The 22,934-nt window shown below is 35.3% G+C and overlaps 1 protein-coding gene and 1 long non-coding RNA gene across 6 annotated transcripts in view; one reads left to right on the top strand and one right to left on the bottom strand.

Annotated features, from left to right (window-relative positions):
* The window catches only part of caprin1a (cell cycle associated protein 1a), a 24,135-nt gene extending 17,476 nt beyond the window's left edge, over positions 1 to 6,659 (bottom strand). For 2 of the 3 annotated variants that reach the window (XM_005172274.6, XM_005172275.6), the window contains exons 1-4: positions 6,523 to 6,655; positions 3,974 to 4,105; positions 385 to 447; positions 198 to 284 (exon numbers count right to left, since the gene is read on the bottom strand). In XM_005172274.6, the coding sequence (XP_005172331.2) occupies positions 198 to 284; positions 385 to 447; positions 3,974 to 4,105 (282 nt within the window). In that variant the 5' untranslated portion in view covers positions 6,523 to 6,655. Of the gene's footprint in view, positions 1 to 197; positions 285 to 384; positions 448 to 3,973; positions 4,106 to 6,522 lie in introns of all 3 variants that reach the window. The other variant, NM_001003484.1, reaches the window with a different exon arrangement.
* Positions 6,084 to 22,934, top strand: LOC141375370 (uncharacterized). Of its 3 annotated transcripts, XR_012383309.1 has the most exons (6): positions 6,084 to 6,723; positions 9,554 to 9,670; positions 19,666 to 19,824; positions 20,496 to 20,647; positions 21,048 to 21,142; positions 21,313 to 22,933. It is a non-coding gene; the product is annotated as an uncharacterized lncRNA (long non-coding RNA). The 3 variants fall into 3 exon arrangements; XR_012383308.1 differs by lacking the exon at positions 21,048 to 21,142 and having other exon boundaries at positions 21,313 to 22,934; XR_012383310.1 differs by lacking the exon at positions 21,313 to 22,933 and having other exon boundaries at positions 20,933 to 21,228.

The raw sequence follows: 22,934 nt of genomic DNA, 5'->3' as shown, positions 1-22,934 counted from the left end.
CACCATTATCTTGAGTTAATAGAATAGTTATATTTTCTACCTACTAAAGGCTGGATTTCAAAATATTTACCAGTTGAGCGTTTTGGACTAGAAGGGGGCAGCAAATGTAGAGGCAATGATGATGCTGAGGCTGGGTGGTCACCAAGTACAAAGCAAGATGATGTTAGGTTAAACTATAAATCAAAAACATGACCTACCTCCACATTTAAAGCCAGGAAGCTCTTCTGCAACTCACGGGCAAAGTCCAAGTTGTGAGCCACCTCCGGAGCTTTAGATAAAGCCTCCTACACATACGAAACAAAGCAGCATGTGCATTTAACACAAAGCATCAGTTCCAGATATGTTGAGCACAAAAAAGACAAGACCTGCATATAGGCCACGTACCAGCTGATCCTGGTTGAGACGTTCTCCTTTGTCCTTCCTGGTCTGGTAATCATCCAGTTTACTCTTAAAAGAGAGTAGCAAAAGAGAACAATAAAAAGTAGATTCAAATGCAACGACCAAAAGCAAACAGGTAAACGAGTATTTTTGTCAAGCTTGAAATACAAACTCAATTATTTCAAAATACAAAGTCAATGAAATTCCTTAAAAAAAATTATAAGGAAACACTTCCAAGTGAAACTGGATATTCATTTAGAATATAAAAATGCTTTACCACAGTGATTTAAAAAAAAAAAAAAGTCACTTCAAGAAAGAAATGGAGCAAACAATTTTAAACGGTTGTGGAAATGAATTCCCAAACTAGAATATTATCTGCATCACATTTTTGCATTCTGTTTCCGCCTGGTATTAAGATGCAGTTTTGTAAATCAGCTCGGCAGCTAAGTGATTCCCATTTATACCTGGTGTTTTAATCTGTTTCTTTGTACTTATGATTATTTTCTTGATTGGTAGGTCTCCAGATGGGTGGACAAAATGGATGCACTGATACCGATACCAGTATCGGGTTGGTACTAGGTTAAAATACTCGCACTCGTATCGTACATGTTGTTGTCCTGACTTCAATGTTTTGATGTATTAATTAATGAATGTATTATATATTAATAGATTAGTCCTTATAAACAATGTTTAGAAAATACATTATTAAACAATATATAGGCTACTGAAGAATAAACCGAACATGCAAAAAAATACTTGCATAATGATGCAATGTCAAGAGAGTGAAGGTAATGTAAACTGCACACACTTGATTATGTAATGTGTGAAGTCGTGGACGTGTGTCAGCGCAAGGATAACTTATCCTTTAAATGTCCATGCTTAATCAGTTATCGTAAAGGTCTTTCGATTTACAGGGTTATCAACAATGTGTATATTTTTAGCTTGGAATAGGTTTGTAAAAGATTGTGTTGCTTGCTACAGGCAAAAATAAAACCTCTCAAATTAATTGCACTTTTGTTGAAACCAAATCTAAAAAATATCAGACACATAGTACACAAATTAAAGTAGTCATACTCGTATCGATTTGTAAAAAAAAGTGGTCTCGTTTCATCCCTAGTGGACAAATTTTAATCTTGCCTTTTGATATTGGGACATTTAAAAGGCCTGTGATAGTAGTACAAGCTTATAATATTAAAGATGCCATTTGCACCTGAACTTTGCATTGTCCATATGAGGACTTGATGAGATTATGCAAACCATCTGAGAACTTTGAAGATAAATACTTAAAAAAAATTTTTATTTCATTTAACATACAGCATATAATACATACAGTACAGACCAAAAGTTTGGAAACCTTCTCATTCAAAGAGATTTCTTTATTTTCATGATCATGAAATTGTAGATTGACACTGAAGGCATCAAAACTATGAATAAACATGTGGAATTTTATACGTAACAAAAAAAGCGTGAAACAACTGAAAATATTTCATATCACAGGTTCTTCAAAGTAGCCACCTTTTGCTTCGATTACTGCTTTGCACAGTCTTGGCATTCTCTTGATGAGCTCAAGAGGTAGTCACCTGAAGTGGTCTTAAAACAGTCTTGAAGGAGTTCCTGGAGATGCTTAGCACTTGTTGGCCCTTTTGCCTTCACTCTGTGGTCCACCTCACCCCAAACTATCTTGGCTGGGTTCAGGTCCGGAGACTGTGGAGACCGGGTCATCTGGCGCAGCACCCCATCACTCTCCTTGGTCAACTAGTCTTTACACAGCCTGGAGGTGTGTTTGGGGTAATTGTCCTGTTGAAAAATAAATTATGGTCCAACTAAACGCAAACCGGATGGAATAGCACGTCGCTGCAAGATGCTGTGGTAGCCATGCTGGTTCAGAAGAGTTCATGTAGAGTCCATCCGGTCACTTTTTCTGCGTTGCATAAAGACAAGTTAGTTGAGACTAAAGATCTCAAATTTAGCCTCATCAGACCAAACACAGATTTTCACTAGTCTAATGTCCATTCCTTGTGTTCTTTAGGCCAAACAAGTCTTTTCTGCTTGTTGCCTATCCTTAGCAGTGGTTTCCTAGCAGATATTCTACTATGAAGGCCTGATTCACAGTCTCCTCTTAACAGTTGTTCTAGAGATATGTCTGCTGCTAGAACTCTGTGTGGCAATGACCTGGTCTCTAATCTGAACTGCTGTTAACCTGCAGTTTCTGAGGCTGGTGACTTATCATGAACATATCTTCCGCAGCAGAGGTGACTCCTGGTCTTCCTCCAGTTTCTTTGTAGCACTTGATGGTTTTTGTGACCGCACTTGGGGACATTTTCAAGACCTTCATTTCTTAAAGTAATCATGGCCACTCTTTTTTCTTTACTTACCTGCTTTTTTCTTGTTACAATACAAATTCTAACAGTCTATTCAGTAGAACTATCATCTGTGTATCCACCTGACTTCTGCACAACACAACTGATGGTCCAAATCCCATTTATAAGGCAAGAAATCCCCCTTATTAAACCTGACAGGGCACACCTGTGAAGTGAAAACCATCCCAGGTGACTACCTCTTGAAGCTCATCAAGAGAAATCCAAGAGTGTGCAAAGCAGTAATCAAAGCAAAAGGTGGCTACTTTGAAGAACCTAGAATATGACATTTTCAGCTGTTTTACAGTTTTTTTGTTATATATATATAATTCCAAATGTGTTAATTCATAGTTTTAATGCCTTCACTGTCAATCTACAATTTTCATATTCATGACAATAACAAAAACTCTTTGAATGAGAAGGTGTGTCCAAACTTTTGGTCTGTACTATGTAAACCTCCTCCACTATATGCTGTATAAATGCATGTTAACTATGTTTATTTACTGCCTACCATACACAGCTTCTTAACATTTCTGATTTAGTATAACTTGATAATTATTTTGAAATGAGATATACAAGTAAACTGGAATTTAATTGAATAAACAAAAAGGCAGTAATAACAAATGTAGACAGGTCTTGCAAAATATTTTTAACAGACACATAAAAAAAGAATGCATTTAAGCCATGCCATTGTGTTGCAAAGATATTAGACACAAACTTATTCAGATTTCTTACATTAATAAACTAATGCTCTACGACACCAGATATGTTAATTAAAAATATGCTATTGTTAGTTTACAGTGTTCACATACATTTTTTATTGCTCTCCCTCATCATTGCAAAAAGAGTCAGTACGAGAATGCATTCACATACACACATCAGTATTCGACAGGAAGATTAGAATTAAATATGAAAATAATGTGATGCAGCAGCTGTGAGTTAAAGATAATAAAATCTTCAGATTCTTCCACAAACCAATTGTTTAGGTTCATCTGACCTCTATGTACTTTAAGGAGCCTTAGGTATTCATTTTCTTTTGCCTGTGTGTTCGTACAAGTGCTAGTCACCGTTGATTTACATTTTATGAATCACCAAGGACCACAGCTTTATTTAAATCCTCTCTAAATATCCAGCTGGAGAAAAACAAATCACTTGCATCTTCTATGGCCTGAAGGATGTATATTCTACACCTTCAAGTACTTTAATAGGGTCAGGTGGATTTTAACATTAACACCAACCTTTCTTTTTTCCATATTGCGAACTTTCTTGTCAATTACAACAAGAACTTGCTTGAGGGCTTCAGATGGTGCAGAGCCCAAATCCGGACTGGAGGAGTGAACAGCATTGTCGCCAGCGGTCACTGATGGCATCTGGAAAGATAAATCCAAAGATTATTTGCAGTCAAATTATTTGGTTTAGATCAGTAATAATTCAGTAGCAAAACATTTTTATGACAACATTGTCACCAAAGGCCACTGGTGCCATCTGTAAAGATAAATATAAAGATGTAGTCATTATTTAATATTGATTAGTAACAACAAATAGATGAATAAACAAATAAAAAACATCACTGTCACCAGCAGTCACTGATGGCATCTGTAAAGATAAATCCAAAGATTATTTGTAGTCATTATTTAATTTAATTAGCAACAAATTTGCAAAAATAAATAAACAAAAAAACAGCATTATAGTCAGCAGTTACTGATGGTATCTGTAAAGATGCATCCAAATAAAATAAATCCAAACATTATAGTCACCAGCAGTCACTGGTGGCATCTGTAAAGATAAATTCACTTATTATTTGTAGTCATTTAATATAATTTTAGTAATAGGATGTAACAATTCACCGTGAGTCGGTTGAAAATCGATTCAAATATGTGACGATTCAAATTAGTAGAAATGTTAAATGAACAGAGAGGGTGCTGTGCTTACAGGTGCAAACTCGCTTTATCTGCACATCAGAAGCGAGCAAGAGGAAAAGTGGCAGAGTAATATGACAGCGGTAAAATGTTCCAGACAAAACACAAACTGTGTGCAAACACTGCAAAAGATGTTTACTTTAACAGAACAATGGTTATGATGAGCATAAACAGTGAAAAACTACTGTCACAGATTTCTATATGCGAAAAACTATTAATAAGCCAAACCATGCGGACCAGATGATTTGCAGCTTCGCTTGCTTCAACGAGTGCTACGAAGATCACACGGTGCATCAGTGTTTGCATGGTGAAAGTGTGAAGATGTTTTCCAGACTGATAGAGAACCAGGTATAAGATTATTTGGACCCTCTCATTTTTTTTAATTAGTTCATGCATATTTTAATAATATGCTTATTATTACTAAATATTTAAAAATGTTGAAGATTATCTCTTAAGTGTATCACACTGATACTAATATTAATCAATTATACATGTTAATTATTCACCATCATAATCATGTTTAACTCTTGTCTCTATTCTACTATATAATAAATATATTAATATAATAAATATATTAATTCTAATAAATAGTAATTTTTATGCTCAATTTTTTATGCCAGAGGCCAGTTAAATGTTTCAAATAATTTTGGTAAAAAATAGTGACTAAATCTTGAATCGTGAGATTAGTATCGTAAATCGTATCGAATCGTAAGTCAGGTGAATTGTTACATCCCTAATCAGTAAAAAAAAAACATAACAGCCTAGTCACCAGTCCTCACTGGTGGCATCTGTAAAGATGCATCCAAAGATTATTTGTAGTCATAATATTTAATACTGGGAAGGAACAATAAATAAATAACATCATTGTCAATGGTGGCATATGTAAAGATAAATCCACAGATTATTCATAGTTGAAATATTGAGTTTTAAAAAATTATAAATTGGTAGAAAAAATAATAACAGCAGTCTTCAGTGACTGATGGCATTATTATTTATTAATTATTTAACAAACTACATAAATTATTATTGTTGATTTTTTTCTCCTTTTTGTTTGTGCACTTGATGTTAAGTGTTGGGTGTTTATTGTTTTAAGTGTGTCATTCTTGTTATATGTGAAGCACCACCATGTCAAAATGAATTGTCCCAAGGGGATTAATAATCTTTAAACTTTAATTTATTTGCCAAGAGAAATATACAGATTATCTGTAGTCATATTATTATTAAATTTAGATTAGTAACCAAAAATAACAATGCAACTACGTATATACTGTAAAGGTATTCAATGACACACTAACCACACAGGTCAACAAGAATTAGACATGGTCTCAGCTCATTTAAAACTATCAACAACTAAAGCCTGCATTACTTGGTCCAGAGAGTAAACAAAGGTCTATTCGTTATCCCAAAAAAAGACATTGAACCACTCACTTGTCCGAGATAAACACTCGATTCTAAACCATCACCTCTGGTTTAAAAAATGCCACTCATTCAGACAAAAGCAGAAAGAGAACGCGATATTTCCAGCATATCTAGTATAATTCAAAGTGACCTTAAAACGCTTTAAAGTCTAGCAGACTCAAATCTTTCCTACTGGCCGGACGGTCAGACTAGACTGCTGGCCAGCATCACATCCTTCAACTCCAGAAACCATTACATTTTAACAGAACAGACGGTCTGAATAATTAGCTTGCATATGGCGCACAAACGTAAACATATAAACACAAAAGTGCTGTTGGAGAATCAAACTTTAATCGCGTGCTGTTAGATTCTCAGAGTTAGCGGATTGTACGCGTTAGCCGCTAGCTTCATCTGGCCATCGCTTTCGCGGATGCAGAATATTGACAATTCTTAAAATCGTGGCATCCTACCTTTGCTTTCAATGTTTTGAAAGATATATTTGTATGACACAGTTGGATTTCAGTGTTTTAGATGTTATTTTCTTTAAGTACAACAGACGCTCCCCGGCAACTCCAGCAGCTCCGCGAGTTTCGTCTTAACAATGCAGAAGCGCTGAAGGACCCTTGTAGGTGTCTGTGTTCGTGCCTGAACTCATCTACAAATAAATGCAGGTAACATTTTTTTCTTCAAATAACGCCTGAAAAATACATTTGTTAAATATTACATTTATAAAGAAGGAACTCGTCAGATATTTATTAAGCCAAATACATTTGGAGCTTGTTCCACAATACTGGTGTCGTTTCTCAAAACTCATTCAGAACTAAACTTTGTAACAATATGAAAAAAAAGAAAACGCACATTTAATTATATGCCACATAAGGCACATTTATAGCACAACAAGAGGAAACACAATACAAAAATTGTGTTATTGGATTATATGTTACTGCATTTGCCTTTTGTTACAGACAGACAGACAGACAGACAGACACACGGCCAGACAGATAGATAAATATACAGACAGACAGACAGACAGACAGACAGACAGATCGACAGACAGACAGACCGACAGACAGACAGACAGACAGATCGACAGACAGACAGACAGACAGATAGATAGAAGATAGATAGTTAGAAGATAGATAGATAGATAGATAGATAGATAGATAGATAGATAGATAGATAGATAGATAGATAGATAGATAGATAGATAAATTAACTTTTTAATAGTTTTACAGCATCAGAATATCTCAGTCACTATACTTCGGCTAAGTCCCTGATTTATCAGGGCCACCAAAGTGGAATAAACCGTGGAACTGTGTCATAATATTGCAATCAATACTTGATTGTGGTATCGTCCCGCAGTGACCAATTTCTTTCGAATTTCTCACAAACCTCTAGTTCAATGAGTTGAACAAACTCAACAAGTTTTGTTCCATTTGGACACTTAACCTTGTTTAATAGGTTCTAAAATTTTATTGGTTGATGGTTTCTCCACTTCACCTGCAACTGGTGTGTGGGGTAAAGCACCGTTGTCTTGTGGCTGCTGTTGCATTATCCAGGTTGATGCTGCACACTGGTGGTGTTGTGTAGAGATCCCCCCACATTATTGTAAAGACATTTATGTATATTGCAATGCTTTATAAATGCACTATATAAATCTACATTAGATTATATTACTTTATATTATTCATCCCTAATGGAAGGATCTGGAACAAAAGGGTTAAAAATAGGGTAGGGTCCAAGTGATGCGTTCAAACCTCTTCGGTCGTGCAGGACAATATTATTTGTCAAACCAGCAGTCACTCAATTAGAGCCGGTATCATGGTGTTCTTATTCAAATTGTAGCACTACCGTGTTGAAAAACTGTAATACTTTATTTTTTTAGTTATCTTAGATCAAGCTTAAACATACTCATTCCAATTTTGGTGATAATAACTTAGGCATTTGACGATAACCGTTTTCAAGGAATACCGCGGTTTGGAAAAGTCAAGTGTTTAAAATCGCCAAAACTCTCTGTAATACCGTTCCAACAGTATGTATAATATATATATTTTTTTTATTTTGTTTTTTTAGGACAACAGTATCTTCAGCAAAGAAAATATCCAAAGATGCCGTTTTAAATTGTAAAGAAATTTGTGTTGTTGAAACTAATAAAGACAGCAGAAGTCAATGATTCATTTTAATTATTTAGCCTGACATGTTTACAGTTACAAAGTATTATAAATCTTTTAAAATATAAAATCTATTGTTTTCAAAGAGAAAAAAAAGTTTTGTTTTTTACCCAGACATTTAAAATATATATATATACTTTAGAGCAGTAAAATCACAATACCGTGATATTTTTATCCAAGCCCATGCCTAATCTCATTCTGTTTTAGACAAGGGAGATTTTTGCAAAAGCGTCTCCTCCCCCTTCAGACAATCGGCCTAACAAATTTAAGTTCTATGCTTGAACCCCCAATAAAACATAAAATAATTTAAATCACCAAAGAGGTTTTGACCTGCTGCAAATACAACCTGAAGTATAAGTTTCCTCCACTAGAGGCCAGGCAGAGACCACAGCTGTGCTGTGACATTAGTCAAGAGCTCATCATACTGAATATTTCTCCCTGATGGTGGCTATAGCTTCAATAATAACCAATTTGAGGGTGAGTGAAACACAGTACCTTCTCACTTTCCACCAAAGCCATCTCCTTCATGGAGACACTAATATTAAACATATATTATTAGCATTTTAATGTCTAAGGATAACACAAAGATATATTATTATAATATCAATATTCCGGGGGGATATAACTCAGTGGCTTGAAATATAAGCATTTTTTTATAAAAAGATCATGTCTTGCTTAGCATGTAGGGATACTCTCTTTCCTGATTCGGTATGTCTGAAGGCCACAAGCTTAAGTTGCCCCACTATTTAGTGTGCTATAGTCTCACCACAAAATGGAGTGGTAAGAAAACCCTTTCGTCTGAGGAGTGAGGAATTTATTTGCACTGACAGGAAAAATGGGACTTTCTATGAGGCTGTATAAAAATGACAATCGAGAGTGATGCAGCCACCCACAAACACGCAAAGCTGCACACATGCATGTGTCTCACATGTATGCCTTTCTGAATTTGGTCTTTTATGTAGATGTCTGTTTTCTCAGAATAATCATCTCTGCATTATCAGTCAAAAGCACATATCAGCTCAAAAGGAGTTGATCATCTATGTCAGGCCTCATTTACCCAATATCCAAGTGTGGCACCATCAAGATTAATGATGTTTTATTGAAGTCATAGTGAGCTTCTTTTTGTGGGCCACATGTCATTCAGAAGCTGTACTATCTGCATATTTTTCATAAGAATGCTTGAATTCACTTTGGTGAATCAATATGAATTGACACAGTCAGTACAGTAGATAAATCACTCCATAGAGCTCAAAGATGATCCCATTTGGGAATTTGAACAGCTTTGTGTCTCTTCCATGATTCAGTAATTTATGCTTTTGTTATTCTTCAGCATGGTCGGGTTTTGGCTCACCATTAATATGGTCTCAACTCTGAAGAAGATTGCTTGAGATTTGAGGAGCTGTGTGTGGGATTTACTGCTGGTATTGACATCAACAGATTATTTATGGTAAGAATGTACACATCAAATTTGTAGACAAACTCGATTGCAATTTTGGCACATTGCAGCAAGTCATGTATTTTTGAAATTGATTTGGGAAAAGATACTGTGAGCGGTTAAGAAAGCTGTCTCTCTCTGGGATTACATTAATGATGGTTAGGCCCAGACAACAAATCTAAATTCATATATAAACAGTATTTAATACTTATAAGCTATAAAATAGGGTAATGGATTTTAGATATTTTGTAGGAGATGTCATTGTAAGATGATGTGTTGTTAAGGACATCATGGCCCCAAAAGTGAATGTTGCATTTTAATTCTGGCTATTTTTAATTGAAATATTTCACAATACACTGAAATGAATGAGATGATTCAACTGAAAAATCTACCTTCTGCCACTTTTCCAAATGACCAACTAGAAGTCAAGTTAATATTTGTTACTCTTACAACTGCGTTCGACGACAAGACTTTTGTCAAGTAGTGCATATGACCCTGGACAAAAAAAGCAGTCTTTAAGTCGCACAGGTATATTTTTGACAATAGCAAACTTTTATAATTTTGTCTTTTACACCAAAGATCTTTAGATTATGCATATCATCTTCTGTGAAGGTTTTAAATACATACTTTAAATACATCAAAACGTAAAATGTAACGCCAGACACTTTATTTTCACAACTTTAAAGGAGATTTTCCTTGGATTTCCTTGGATTTTTTTTAACTCTCAGATTCCAGATTTTCAAATAGCAGCTGTATCTCAGCCAAACATACATCAATGAAAGGCTTATTTATTCTGCTTTCAGGTGATGTATGAATCTCAATATTAAAATATTTTACTTTTGACTGGTTTTGTGATCCAGGATCGCACGTTTATTTTTGACTTTCTATCAAAAATTCCATACTGGTAAGCATAAGAGAATATTTTAATACATTCAAAATCGTAACAACTCTATGCTATTGAATTGAAAAAATTATATTTATGGGCTATAAACATATTTACTATATGTTGATAAGACAGTAGGCTATAACTCTTAAAAAGAAAGTGGGTCTTTAAAGAACAGTTCACTGGAAGGATCTTTGGGGAAACAAAACTTATTCTTCTATAGCATCTGTTGAAACCTTTTCTTCTAAGGGTGTTCATAGACAAACAGACGACAACGACAAATTAGAAATAAAAATAAGACCAGGAAATGACACAAGCCAACTTAAAGACTATTGTAGGCTACATTTTTCTATACCATACAAAAATCTCATAAATCATAACATAGCCTACAATAATATCAAAATCATCTATTTTCACAAAAGTTATTTTGAGATCAAACAGCAACTGTTGGACACAGAACAACTAAAGCCAAACTTCATTAGTCCTTCTCCTTTCTCACTGTTATCTCATCTTCTCTAATGTTAGCCGACGGGTGAGATTTGCAGCCTGGAAGACTGAAAAGAAAGATAATTGCATCCATGGCTGCCGTCGCCGCCATGTTATTTCATTTGCGTGTGAGGTCCCAGAGAACATTTAAATCTGTCGTAGTCAGGAGTGGGAGAGATGGCAGCAAAAGACACAAACAAATGGTAAGCGTTTGGATTGTGAAAGGATCCCAGCCACATGAAAGAGCACAATTACTGGTCTCTCTGCACAGTTGATGAGCCCAGAGAAAAAAAAAAGTCAAGTGAAAGCTGTGGTGGAAGAAAAAAAAAAAAAAGCGAAGAGAAATGCAAAGACGTTGAAGCCACTCCTAGCAAGCGTCTTGCAAGTATCACTTGATGATGGCCCACAAATCTCAAGCAGCCTAGTGACATATGGAGCTACAAACAGACTGATTCTGAGCCAGAAGCAGCATCCCAGACACCGAGAGTTATGATGCCAATCAGCACTGTGTCCAAAAATGTTTGCTTCATGCTTCAAATGGGAGACAAGAGAAGGAGAATGACACAGACACTGTAGTGAGTTCTAAAAATTGGGAGTTTACTCAAAGAATCATAAACCTATCCTCTGTTTTGATTGCGCTGATGATTGTCAGTGTTGCCAGCAGGCCTACAATTGTGTCCACCTGTTATCATAGGGTTTCTCAGCGTGTCCTTGAAAACACTGGCCTAAAATCAGAACGCTAAACAAACGCACAAGCCAAACATGGATTTGCTTGAATACAATAATCACTGGAGTTCATCAAACTAATATGCTGCCATGTGAGATCTGTTTTCATCTTAGCAACCTGAATGTAAACAGAAAAAGAAACCTCTAATAAACTGCATAAGAAGGTCTGGTTTCAATGCCTGCGCCATTCACCCAGTATCCCCTTAATCATATTAAAGACAGACATCTTGTAGTACCAGTCCTATTGCAGTATCCATTCATCCGCGATCACTGCTTTATTCAGTAGTTGTACACCTAGAGAAAACGGACAAACGTGATGATATGAAACAGAAGATGGCGCCAATCTCTCAAAATACCCCTTTAATTTGAAAGATTGTAAACAGATTGAAAAGGAGGTAAAACGAGCTATAGGAGAGTAAATACAGTAAAAATAAATACTGTATGACTTGAATATCTGATACATAGAAGGCAACTGTTGCATCAACGACTAAACATAAAGATATTTCGGTCCCACTTTATATTAAGTGGCCTTAACTAATATGTACTTACACAGGAATTAATAGTTTGTTACAATGTACTTATTGTGTAAATACATATTTACTGTGTACTTATGCTTGATTAATACATGTATGTAATTACATCTGTAATTAACTTTTGTATTTACATTTGTAAATACACTGTTGACCATCCCTTACACCTTAACCCACCCTTAAACCTACCCATGCCACCAAACCTGTCCATTACCCAACCTCTATCCCAACTCAAAAGCACCACAAGTGTTCACAAATACATTATTAACACAGTAGGTACATTATATTTATTTTTTGATGTAAGTAAATAGTAGTTAAGGCCACTTAATATAAAGTGGGACCGATAATTCTTATATCACTACAAAACGTCTGGAAAACTCCACCTTTTATTTATTGTATTTCTAATAATAATAATGTTTTTAGATACTTACTTTAAGCAAGGTATGGGCAAGATATGTAAATATCTAAACAGTTTTAAGATTTTCATTACTGCTGAGGAAATTGTGGACCTTACAGTCAAAATTAAGAACATTTATACATTTGGTGAAGATTTTTTTTATATTATTGTGTTCCATAAAATAAAACCTGTAACTCTGACAATAATAAAAACAAGTTAAGTATCAACAGAAGAAAAAGTAAATGACGCAAAAAGGAGTGAGAAAGTTACAGTGACTATTACAAATGTCAAGCAGCGGGTAACTTAACATAACCTGTCAGTCATGACCTGGAAAAGATTAATAATAACTTCTATTTATCAAACATATTGACTTCAGCAGGGCTGTGGTTTATTTTTAGCTGTGCTAAGATTCAGACCAGCAATGACATTGCAAAATGGTCTTTAGTACAAGTAAAAAAAAAAAAAAACAGTATTAAAAAAAATGTTAACAGTTTAAATTGCAATTTGTGCAGAATATTGCCAGTTAATTTGTGTGTTTCTTTTCCAATGAAAAGAGTTCCAATACACATACAATGCTCAATCATATGGCCAAATCAAGGTTTCAATGAACCACATATCAGTTCACAGTTTGTCTGTCTTAAGGAAACATTTTTCTTTATTATGAGTGGATACTCGCAGCTTGATCATACTGAGATGGCAGTTATTATGGCATTTTAACAGATTTTTTAACAGATGATTGCATTCATGCATTTAGGTATACTATTTTACTAACAAATTTCATCTGGCTCTTTTAAATACTTATGCACATAATTGTCTTCAATTTGATGCATTGAACTGTTAAAACAAAACATCATCCCTTTTCACATTTGCACTATTGTCTTCCAAACAGACACTTTTGACAAACACATTACTGTTTTTCATTTCTGAATAATCAGTGATTGATTAAATGAATGATTTGAAGTGTCACTCGTAAACTTGTTTTGTATATAAATCAAAGTTGTAATGAATTGGTTAAGTAAATGTTTCAATGACTCTCAGAATTAGTCCTGTGAATGATATTCAGTGTTCAATCATAAAAAAAATAATTTAGTTGTTTTCACGTCCAGGAGTGACAATTAGAGAATGAAACTGCAATCATACACAGTGCTCAGCATAAATAAGTATACCTCATTTTTAAAATGAATATTTTTATCCATTTCTCAGTGAATATATGTGATATATTTTGGTGCATTTGAACAAAACAGATTTATCAAACATATAAATTTATTCAAATAATATTTTACTAACCGAACATCTTTAGAAATAGAAAGATAATACATTTAAATTCAAGAGAAATACTGCAAAAAATACAAACTATAAAACTTTAAATATATGTACCATTTTTATTTAATATTTCCCCTAACATATAAATTTGGGTGTATACATTTTGGACTATTATTGTTATTGTAATAAGTTATTGTGTTAGATTAACTCCAGAGGTAACACTTTAGTTTAGGTCATATTTATTACCTGCCTTTTATTAAGATATTAACTGTTCATTAGTATTCAAAAGGTACAATCTTCTTCTGTATCCTAATCCTACCCAAAACTAAAACCCAGCTTCCACCTTAATAACTTTTAATAAACAGCTAATATAGTTATAACTATGTTAAATTAAGGGGTCTGTGAGGGGTGTACTTATATATGCTGAGCACTGTATTCTCCTTAATATTACAATGGTTGAAATAGCACGTTCTGCAAAATTACATACTGCCTTGAGTAGGTATCTATTTTTAAGTAAATACCAAGCAACTTGTACCATGCGACAACAGTATCACCTGACCACAGCAAATTAGTTTAGATGCTTTGTTTAGACATAGCATTGACACCGAAATACAGGATATGAACTTCTCCAAAAGGCAAGAACATGTTGACATCTCGAAATTATGGTAATATTGGCATGGCATGAACACAGCATGAAGGTAATTTGAAAATACAAAATTTGTCATGTTGTCATTATTGTCAACTAACAATGGCAGTTACATAACTTCAATGCCCTTCTAAAACCCTCAGGCCTGTAGCCGGGGGATTCGGGTGTTTTGAAAGACCCACCCCTCACTGACAAAGGTGCAGAATTTGTCCTGTATTTGAGCTCATTTGTTCTATTCTGACTGCTAGGCCATCATTCATTCATTCAGTTATTCATTCATTTTCTTTTCGGCTTTAGTTTCTTTATTAATCCAGGGGACGCCACAGCGGAAAGAACCGCCAACTTATCCAGCACATGTTTTACTCAGCGGATGCCCTTCCAGCCACAACCCATCTCTGGGAAACATCCATTCACATTCTACACTGCGTCGCCACTATGCCATTATAAATAGTGGAAAAACTTTTATTCTAAATCTGGAACCTTATTCTTGAAACCAAATATGACCAATAAAAAAGTGTGAAGCACCAAAGGCAACCAATATTAAAATGAATTTGAATTCTATTTTGGCTATAATTGTTATGCATTAATTTTTATTTGAACTTTTTTTGGTTATGATAATCTATTTCAGCTAAAATAAGGCTTAAAATGTCACTAAAATGCATTATTTATTTATCATAATTTAAAAGTAGCCTAAATGAGGCAAAAAGATCCACTTTTTGAAAAAAAAAAAAAATTATATATATATATATATATATATATATATATATATATATATATATATATATATATATATATATATATATATATATATATATATATATATATATATATAGAACAACCTCTTTCAAGAGGCTGGCTACGGGCCTGACCCTGCCTACTATTTTATGGTGTTTGTACATACTTGTTGTCACATACAGTTTTTTTAGATATGCAAGTGATTTCAGATGAAGTTTAGTCGCAGATATAGTAAAAGTACTACACTATTTATTTAGTTTCTGCAAAGAAGCTGAGATTAAAAAATGGATCTTTTCCAATCTGTGATCCAGCTTTACCATATGTTGTAGTAAATGGTACATGTTAGCATTAATAGTGATGTAAATCAAGACCTTAAATTCACAATGTAATTTATAATTACTAGAATCAGCATGGGGCAGCACGGTGGCGCAGTCAGTAAACTAATATTGAATAAACCATTATTGAATTATTCAATAAACTAAATTGGCAATAGTGTAGGAGTGTTTCCCAGCACTGGGGGTTCACGAGTTGGTGTTAGTGTACTCTTAGTGCTGGGTTGCAGCTGGAAGGACATCCACTGTGTAGAACATATGCCAATATATGAGTAATTAACAGTTCATTCCACTGTGGCGACCCCTGATAAATTAGGGACTAAGCTGAAGGAAAATGAATGAATGAATGAATGAATGAACAGAATCAGCCTGCTGCATATTGTCAGTGTCAGTCGGCATAGTGGAGTCTCGGTTTGTCATTGTTAAATCATGTTAATTTTGTACAGTATATTGCCTTGGCCTATTTACATGTATGGTGGTCTATCATTGTGCTGTGTTTACATCTGACGCAGGGTAACTTCTGAAGCGACATGCCCAAACAGTGGGAGAACAGCTCATTTGCATTTAAAGGCACAAAAGACCAAAAGACGGTTTACCAAAAATTGACATTCTTAACAGGGTATAATAAATTATCTGACAAGTATTTTGATGTGCATCTTCACAGACATGGACATGATTTAGAGACACATAAGACTTAATTACGAAACCGCAATGTCGAAAATGTAAATCGTAGCGGTCACTGAAGCTGATGCATTGCCCATACAGAACCTGTCAATTAGAGCACTGTAACTGTCATATAATTCAATATGAGCCCAATAAAATGTTAATTATTATCCATCTGAATAAATCAAGACTCATATTATCACACAGCCATGCCCTCTCCTTCATTGTTAGCCCAACTCAGAAAACACTCAGTGAGCACTGGCTGTCATTTAGGCTACAGTTCAGTGGCCTGAGCTTCAGGAGATCCATTCCTTTTCACACCTCGGCAGAGCTGTGGCTGTCTGCTCGCAGACTGAGGAAGAGGAGGGAGCCGACTGCGCCGTCCCGGGCCAAGCTCTTCTCTCAGATGTGGGCCGCTGAGTAATGGCCATACATCGTTCAGCACTCCTCTGCCTGCACATTCTGCCCGTATTAAAGACATGCCGTGGATTTATTGGTTGAAAAACCGCAGGGGCCCCACAAACACTTCAGCTGAAGCCTCACTCCTGCTGCACTGCAGACCAGTGCTGGAATCCACCAGATGCCCTTTTCCTCTTCATCCCTTCTCTTTCTCTCAACATCCCGCCATGTCTCACTCTCCTTTTCCATCTTTCCTCTTAGTCTGTCCACTTCACCCCCATTGACCTGCCATCCATCTGTGCCTGTCTCCATATCTGTGTACATCACTGGCAGTATGGCATGACTGGTTTCCACTATACTCATGCGCTATCTATTGCTTATCTGAATCTATAAAGCTGCTTTGTTCTCTCATATGTGAATTCAAGAACTAGTTTGTTCTGCAAAGAGATCACATTTGCTGGTCAAAGTGTCTTCAGAGTTACTTGGTTTGATTATTGTCTTAAAGTTGGCATGAAATCTGAATTTGCTCTTATTTTTATATTCATATAGTGCAAATTATAAAGGATGTATCTGTGCATTTTATATGCAGTGTGCAAATTATTTAGTAAATTATTTTCTTTAATCGAATAGCATACCCCCCTTTTATGGTCATATGGAATGCCTTTAAGATGGGGCCATTCGGCCATAATTTTGTCCATTCATCCCCCATTTTGTTAGCAATGATGACCAACGATCCAATCAGTTCTCAAAGTATGCATCGCCCTACATTTTTTTCTCATTTGAGGACGATCAATTGGATGCACAGTTTACTTTAGTTCAATATGTTGATGAACTTCAAACTGAAACGGAATACTGAGTAGGGGATGAGGCATTATTCTTATGCATCATTCCCTAATAGCAAACACACTGTAAAACCCAACAGTTAACTTTATCAGATGAAATGAGTGTAGTTAACTCAAAATATACTGAAAGTGAATTCTACTCATTTGAAAGGAGTTTTGAACTCAGTGTTGAGGGTAATGTGTTAATTAAATACCTCATAACTTCAACAACTTAAATGGAGTAAGTTCGCAGTACTCATATAGATTAGTTTTTTAACTCAAATGGTTTGTAGCAATCGGTTTCCTCAAACGGTTTGAGTTGACTTAACTTATTGGGTTTTACAGTACTCAGTTGGTTTGAGTTCTCTTCATTTACTGGGTTTTACTGTGCTCAAATTGCTTCATTTACTCAACTGGATTAAGTACACAGTTCTCATATGGATTAATTTTTTTAACTTAAATGGTTTGTTGCAATCGGTCTCCTCAAATGGTTTGAGTTACCTTAACTTTTTGGGTTTTACAGTAAAAGTGCTGTGGTTAAGAATATTGAGGCTGAAGCCATCAAATTGATGTCAACTGAGAAGGACCGCCACCCCAATCACAGAAGCAGCTGGTCAGACTTTGATTAAACATTACCAAAACCAACCTTTTTTTTCAGTGGATTAATTGTTCATCTATAGAAGAGGTAGGGAACCGTGTGGCTCATGACCAAAAATCGGTGGGTCTCCAGCTTTCTCTCTTCAATAATATTTTACTGTTTAAAAATTGTCAGTAAAAGTCAGTTTCTTATTAAAAAAATCCAATTACAATTTCATTTTTTATTGTATTTTTTTAAAATACAAAATTAATAAAAGCTCCGTTTACAATAAAAGAAAGTTTGACTTGTGCGTTGATGTGGATAAACTTGAATCGCAACACCAATAAATGGCAAACAACTTATTTTTTCTAATTACGCAAATTGTTTATTTTCATAACATTAGTAATATGCTTGTTGTTCTTTAAAACTAACCAAAATCAAAATGTTGCTGCATACATTGTTTTGAATCAGTTGAAGTAACTGTACAGTTTTATACTAGTAAAATGTTTAGTTTTTTTAAAACTTTGTTGCTTTTCAGAAAAAGTGAAGAGTTTATTTACCAGATATTCATTCATGAACTTGCTCAACATGTGATGCTTCATATTTTTTTTTAATTGTGCATGGACATACAGTAAATAAAGGTTTTGTTTAGACCTGTATTATATATAGTAAAGGAAGGATATTTTCACAGTATGTCTGATAATATTTTTTCTTCTAGAGTAAGTCATATTTGTTTTATTTTGGCTCGAATAAAAGCAGTTTTTCATTTTAAAAAGCCATTTTAAGGTCAAAATTATTAGCCCCTTTAAGCTATATATTTTTTCGATAGTCTATAGAACAAACCATCGTTATACAATGACTTGCCTAATTACCCTAACCTACCTAGTTAACCTAATTAACATAGTTAAGCCTTTAAATGTCACTTTAAGCTGTAAAGAAGTCTCTAAGACAAATATCTAGTAAAGTAATATTTACTGTCGTCATCATGACAAAGATCAAATAAATCAGTTATTAGAAATGAGTTATTAAAACAGAAATAGAGGTAAAAACAATCGGGGGGGCTAATAATTCAGGAGAGCTAATAATTCTGACTTCAACTGCATAAATACACCCCAATGGCTCTTTAAAAATATGCATTTGCCTAAAAAATCCGAAATGGCTCTTTGCTAAAAAAAAAAAAAAAAAAAAAAAGGTTTCCGACCCCTGATCTAAAGAATAAAAAACTGTAAATGTATAAACACTGTAAATTTATATTTCAAACAGACATCAGCACTGTGCTAATGACTTCAGATTCAGAGTATATTTTTACCTTATCCATTTGTACTGCCGTAACTAATGACAGCTTCCACCAGCATGCATTTGGAAAGCTTCAGCATCTAGTTAGTCTAACCATCCCAGATACCTCTTCTGTCTTTGAGGGTGCACTATTTATGACTTTGTAACTGTTCAGAGTGTCTATAACTGGTGTTTCTTTCTCATTGTCCAGCTCATCAATCTTGTTTTTGATAATGAGTAGACCAGTCTTACCTTGATCTTCTTGACTTTTCAGCTGATCACTTCTTATGCAGACTTTGATAAGCTCTGTGAGTTCAGCTTTGTTGTTCAACGGTGGAACTTCAAATGGCTTTGGATGTCTCAAGATAACAGTGGATGAAAAGCATGAGAAGCCACCATCTCTGCTGGAACTGAAGATTTGACCACATACAAGGCAGGTGACAATCACGATAAACCTTGAAGAACCATTTTCATGCAGGGCTCATGGTTTAACTTCATAGGTGTGGCACCAACATCCCGGATGAGCCCCCAAAATGTGAACAGCATCTGTAAAGAATATTGAGATCAAATTAGATTAGATTCTGCAGTATATTCTGGCCCTTAAAAACAATAAAACACATTTTTAATAATAACAATTAACAATGTTGCCTTACAAGTTATACGTTTTCTTTCATTATTTATATCATTCTTCATCATTATTATTCTTTCAATTCACAGCATTTAAATTTGACAATGAATATACATATGTAAGACATTCCAAACTACCTCCTTAACAATCTGAATAGTGAATACTGAACATGTTTATTGTTCAGCTAGTTCACCACACAGACAAAATAAGAGATGTGAAACATCAGTTTATTAGATACACCTGTCCAACTGCTTGTTAATGCAAATTTCTAATCAGCCAATCAAATGGGAGCAACTCAATGCATTTAGGCATGTAGATAAGGTCAGGATGATATGCTGCAGTTCAAACCGAGCATCAGAATGGGGAAGACAGGTGATTTAAATGATGGCATGGTTGTTGGTGACAGACAGGTCTGAAATACAGTCCGAGTATTTCAGAAACTGCTGATCTACTGTCATTTTCACACACATCTCTAGGGTTTACAGAGAATGGTCTGAAAAAGAGAAAATATCCAGTGAGCGGCAGTTCTGTGGGTGCAAATTGCTTAATGCCAGAGGTCTGAGGAGAATGGCCAGACTGGCATTTGGCATCAACAACATGAAATCATGGATTACTAATAAAGAGGCCGGTGAGTGTATGTTAACTTTGAACATTATTTAGTCTTGAAAATTCTCTTTTAACGTGACTTGCATAATCACTGATGATAATGAATCTCTCAAGTGTAAATATTGATAGATATAGATCCTTAAAAGCATGTTAAATATCTACAGAAAACAATGATTTAAACACTAGTGTTTTAAACATATTTGACCTTATCATGCAAACCTAATGCACCACCCACAAAACACATGTAAACCCAAGTAGCATTAGAAATATTACAACTGAAGCAATATAGTTATTTGTTCCTCTGTAGAATCTGTCTCCAGTCCGTCATCATATAAGTTTACAAACCATCATATCAATACCCAATCCAATCTCTGCACCAGCATTGCCTTCTGCAGATCTCTATGAATCTGTGTGAATGTCAGTGTGTGTCCAGATGTCAGTGCTTCCAGCTGTGGGGGTCACAACCACTCATAATGGCCATGGACATTCATCAGGACTCACATCCATCCATGCACAGGTTGAAACAAGCTAATGGTCAGATAGCTTTGTTAATGTTGCTGCCGCTCTTCTTGGTTCTTTATTACCTCGCCCTTTTCTTTCTATGTGAGGATGTTTACCCATATGGGAGAAAGGATCTGTATTTGGTGCCAAGACTGAAATCAAAGAGAGAAATATTCTTTTCCCCAGGAGGGACCAGAAAGAGAGACAGAACTGCAATTGAGAGAGAGTTTTGACTAGACGTCTGCTCGCCAGCTGCAGTGAATGCAGATCTGCTCTTCAACACTACTCAGGGGTCTTCCAACACCTCAACAATCTGGTCAGCTCTCTTGCCTTGGTGGGCCTGTTTGTCACCAGTATGGGCGTCCATGCATGTTGACTGCACGATTTAAATCAGAGCCATTTTCCATTTGCAGTTTAATGAAACGTCTTTGCTTGCAGCCATTATTCACAACATGTGTCATGTAAACTTCAATGACACTTTATTTCCTTGTAGTGCACACATGGCGAGATAACAGCCTGGGAGAGGGATGAAATGTATAACAAAGGCATTTCGATCTCTGAACAGGAACACCTATTTTATTAGAGATGGTTTCTGTGTTACTGTGGAAAATGTCGTTGAAGATTCTGAGCACCGTTTGGGACTTTTGATGTTCACTGCATAAAAAATCTCCAGGCATAAAAGAAAGTTCTACAGTGCTTTAAAAGTGCTCATCTCCATAAAGCTGTTACGGCACTGGAGTTTGCCAGATGAGTTGGCTGAGCGTGTTTTGTGTGTGTGTGTGAGTGAGTATAGTCCCCCATGTGCCCTGCACTCTTCATCCACAGCTCTTGGCTGCATACTTTCCACTGGCAGTAAAAGTGGAGGGAATGACATTAAAGAAAGGAACACTTCATTGTAGAGCACATGATGAAAGCCTTGTTTTCTCACCAGTCACACTGACCCTGTGCATTTGTTGCATAAAACATTATGTACATCAACTGTTGCATTTACATTTAGTAGATGTTTTATGCAAAGACTAAAAGGGATGATTTACACAAAGAAATGAATTATTTTGTTGTTGTGTAACAAAACAGATCCTGTATATCGAGGCAACCTGTAACCTTCTTACTATGGAAGTCAATGGTTAAAAGTTTTCAACATTCTTAGATACATCTGCTGTGTTCAACAGAAGAAAGAAACTCAAACTGGTATGAAACAAGTCAAGGGTGCATAAATGATCAGAGAATTTTCATTTTTGGGTGACCTATCTTTTTAAAACGCATCAACAGAAAAAGTCAAAGCAACAAATGAAAATAGTATTTAAAGGGCACCTATTTTACCCCTTTTTCAAGATTTAGGATACAGCTTTTGTGTCTCCAGAATGTGTCTGTAAAGTTTCAGCTCAAAGCACTCATCAGATTGTTTATTATAGTTTTCAGAGTGTTGGATTTTCTGCTCTGAACACCATGTAGCTGTTTTTGTTGCCTGTGCTTTAATGTTCTCCCCGTCCACCATTCCCACATGCCTGTCAGAGTTTGCCTTAATCTCCGCCTCGGCTGCGTCTGATAAACAGCACGGTGACAGACACGAAGGAAGCAGATCTCACATACCGTTTGTGAGAAATACTACAGTAAGAGCTTTCCCAATGATTATTTGATGTATTTGTTGTGGAGTTGCAATGATGAGTCACACAAAATGCTGTTACAAAGTTCACGCTTCCACACAAACAAACAGGGCAAATGTGGCAGGATGTACAATAATATCCACTGTTGTATGGATATCCGTTATGTTAATGTACAAAATAAACCTGATTTAACGTCCACAAACC

This window comes from Danio rerio, chromosome 7, assembly GCF_049306965.1.
Source record: "Danio rerio strain Tuebingen ecotype United States chromosome 7, GRCz12tu, whole genome shotgun sequence".
In the NCBI taxonomy this organism is placed as follows: Eukaryota; Metazoa; Chordata; class Actinopteri; order Cypriniformes; family Danionidae; genus Danio; species Danio rerio.
The sequence above is the reverse complement of the archived record's forward strand: the minus strand, read 5'-3'. Positions and strand labels throughout refer to the sequence as shown.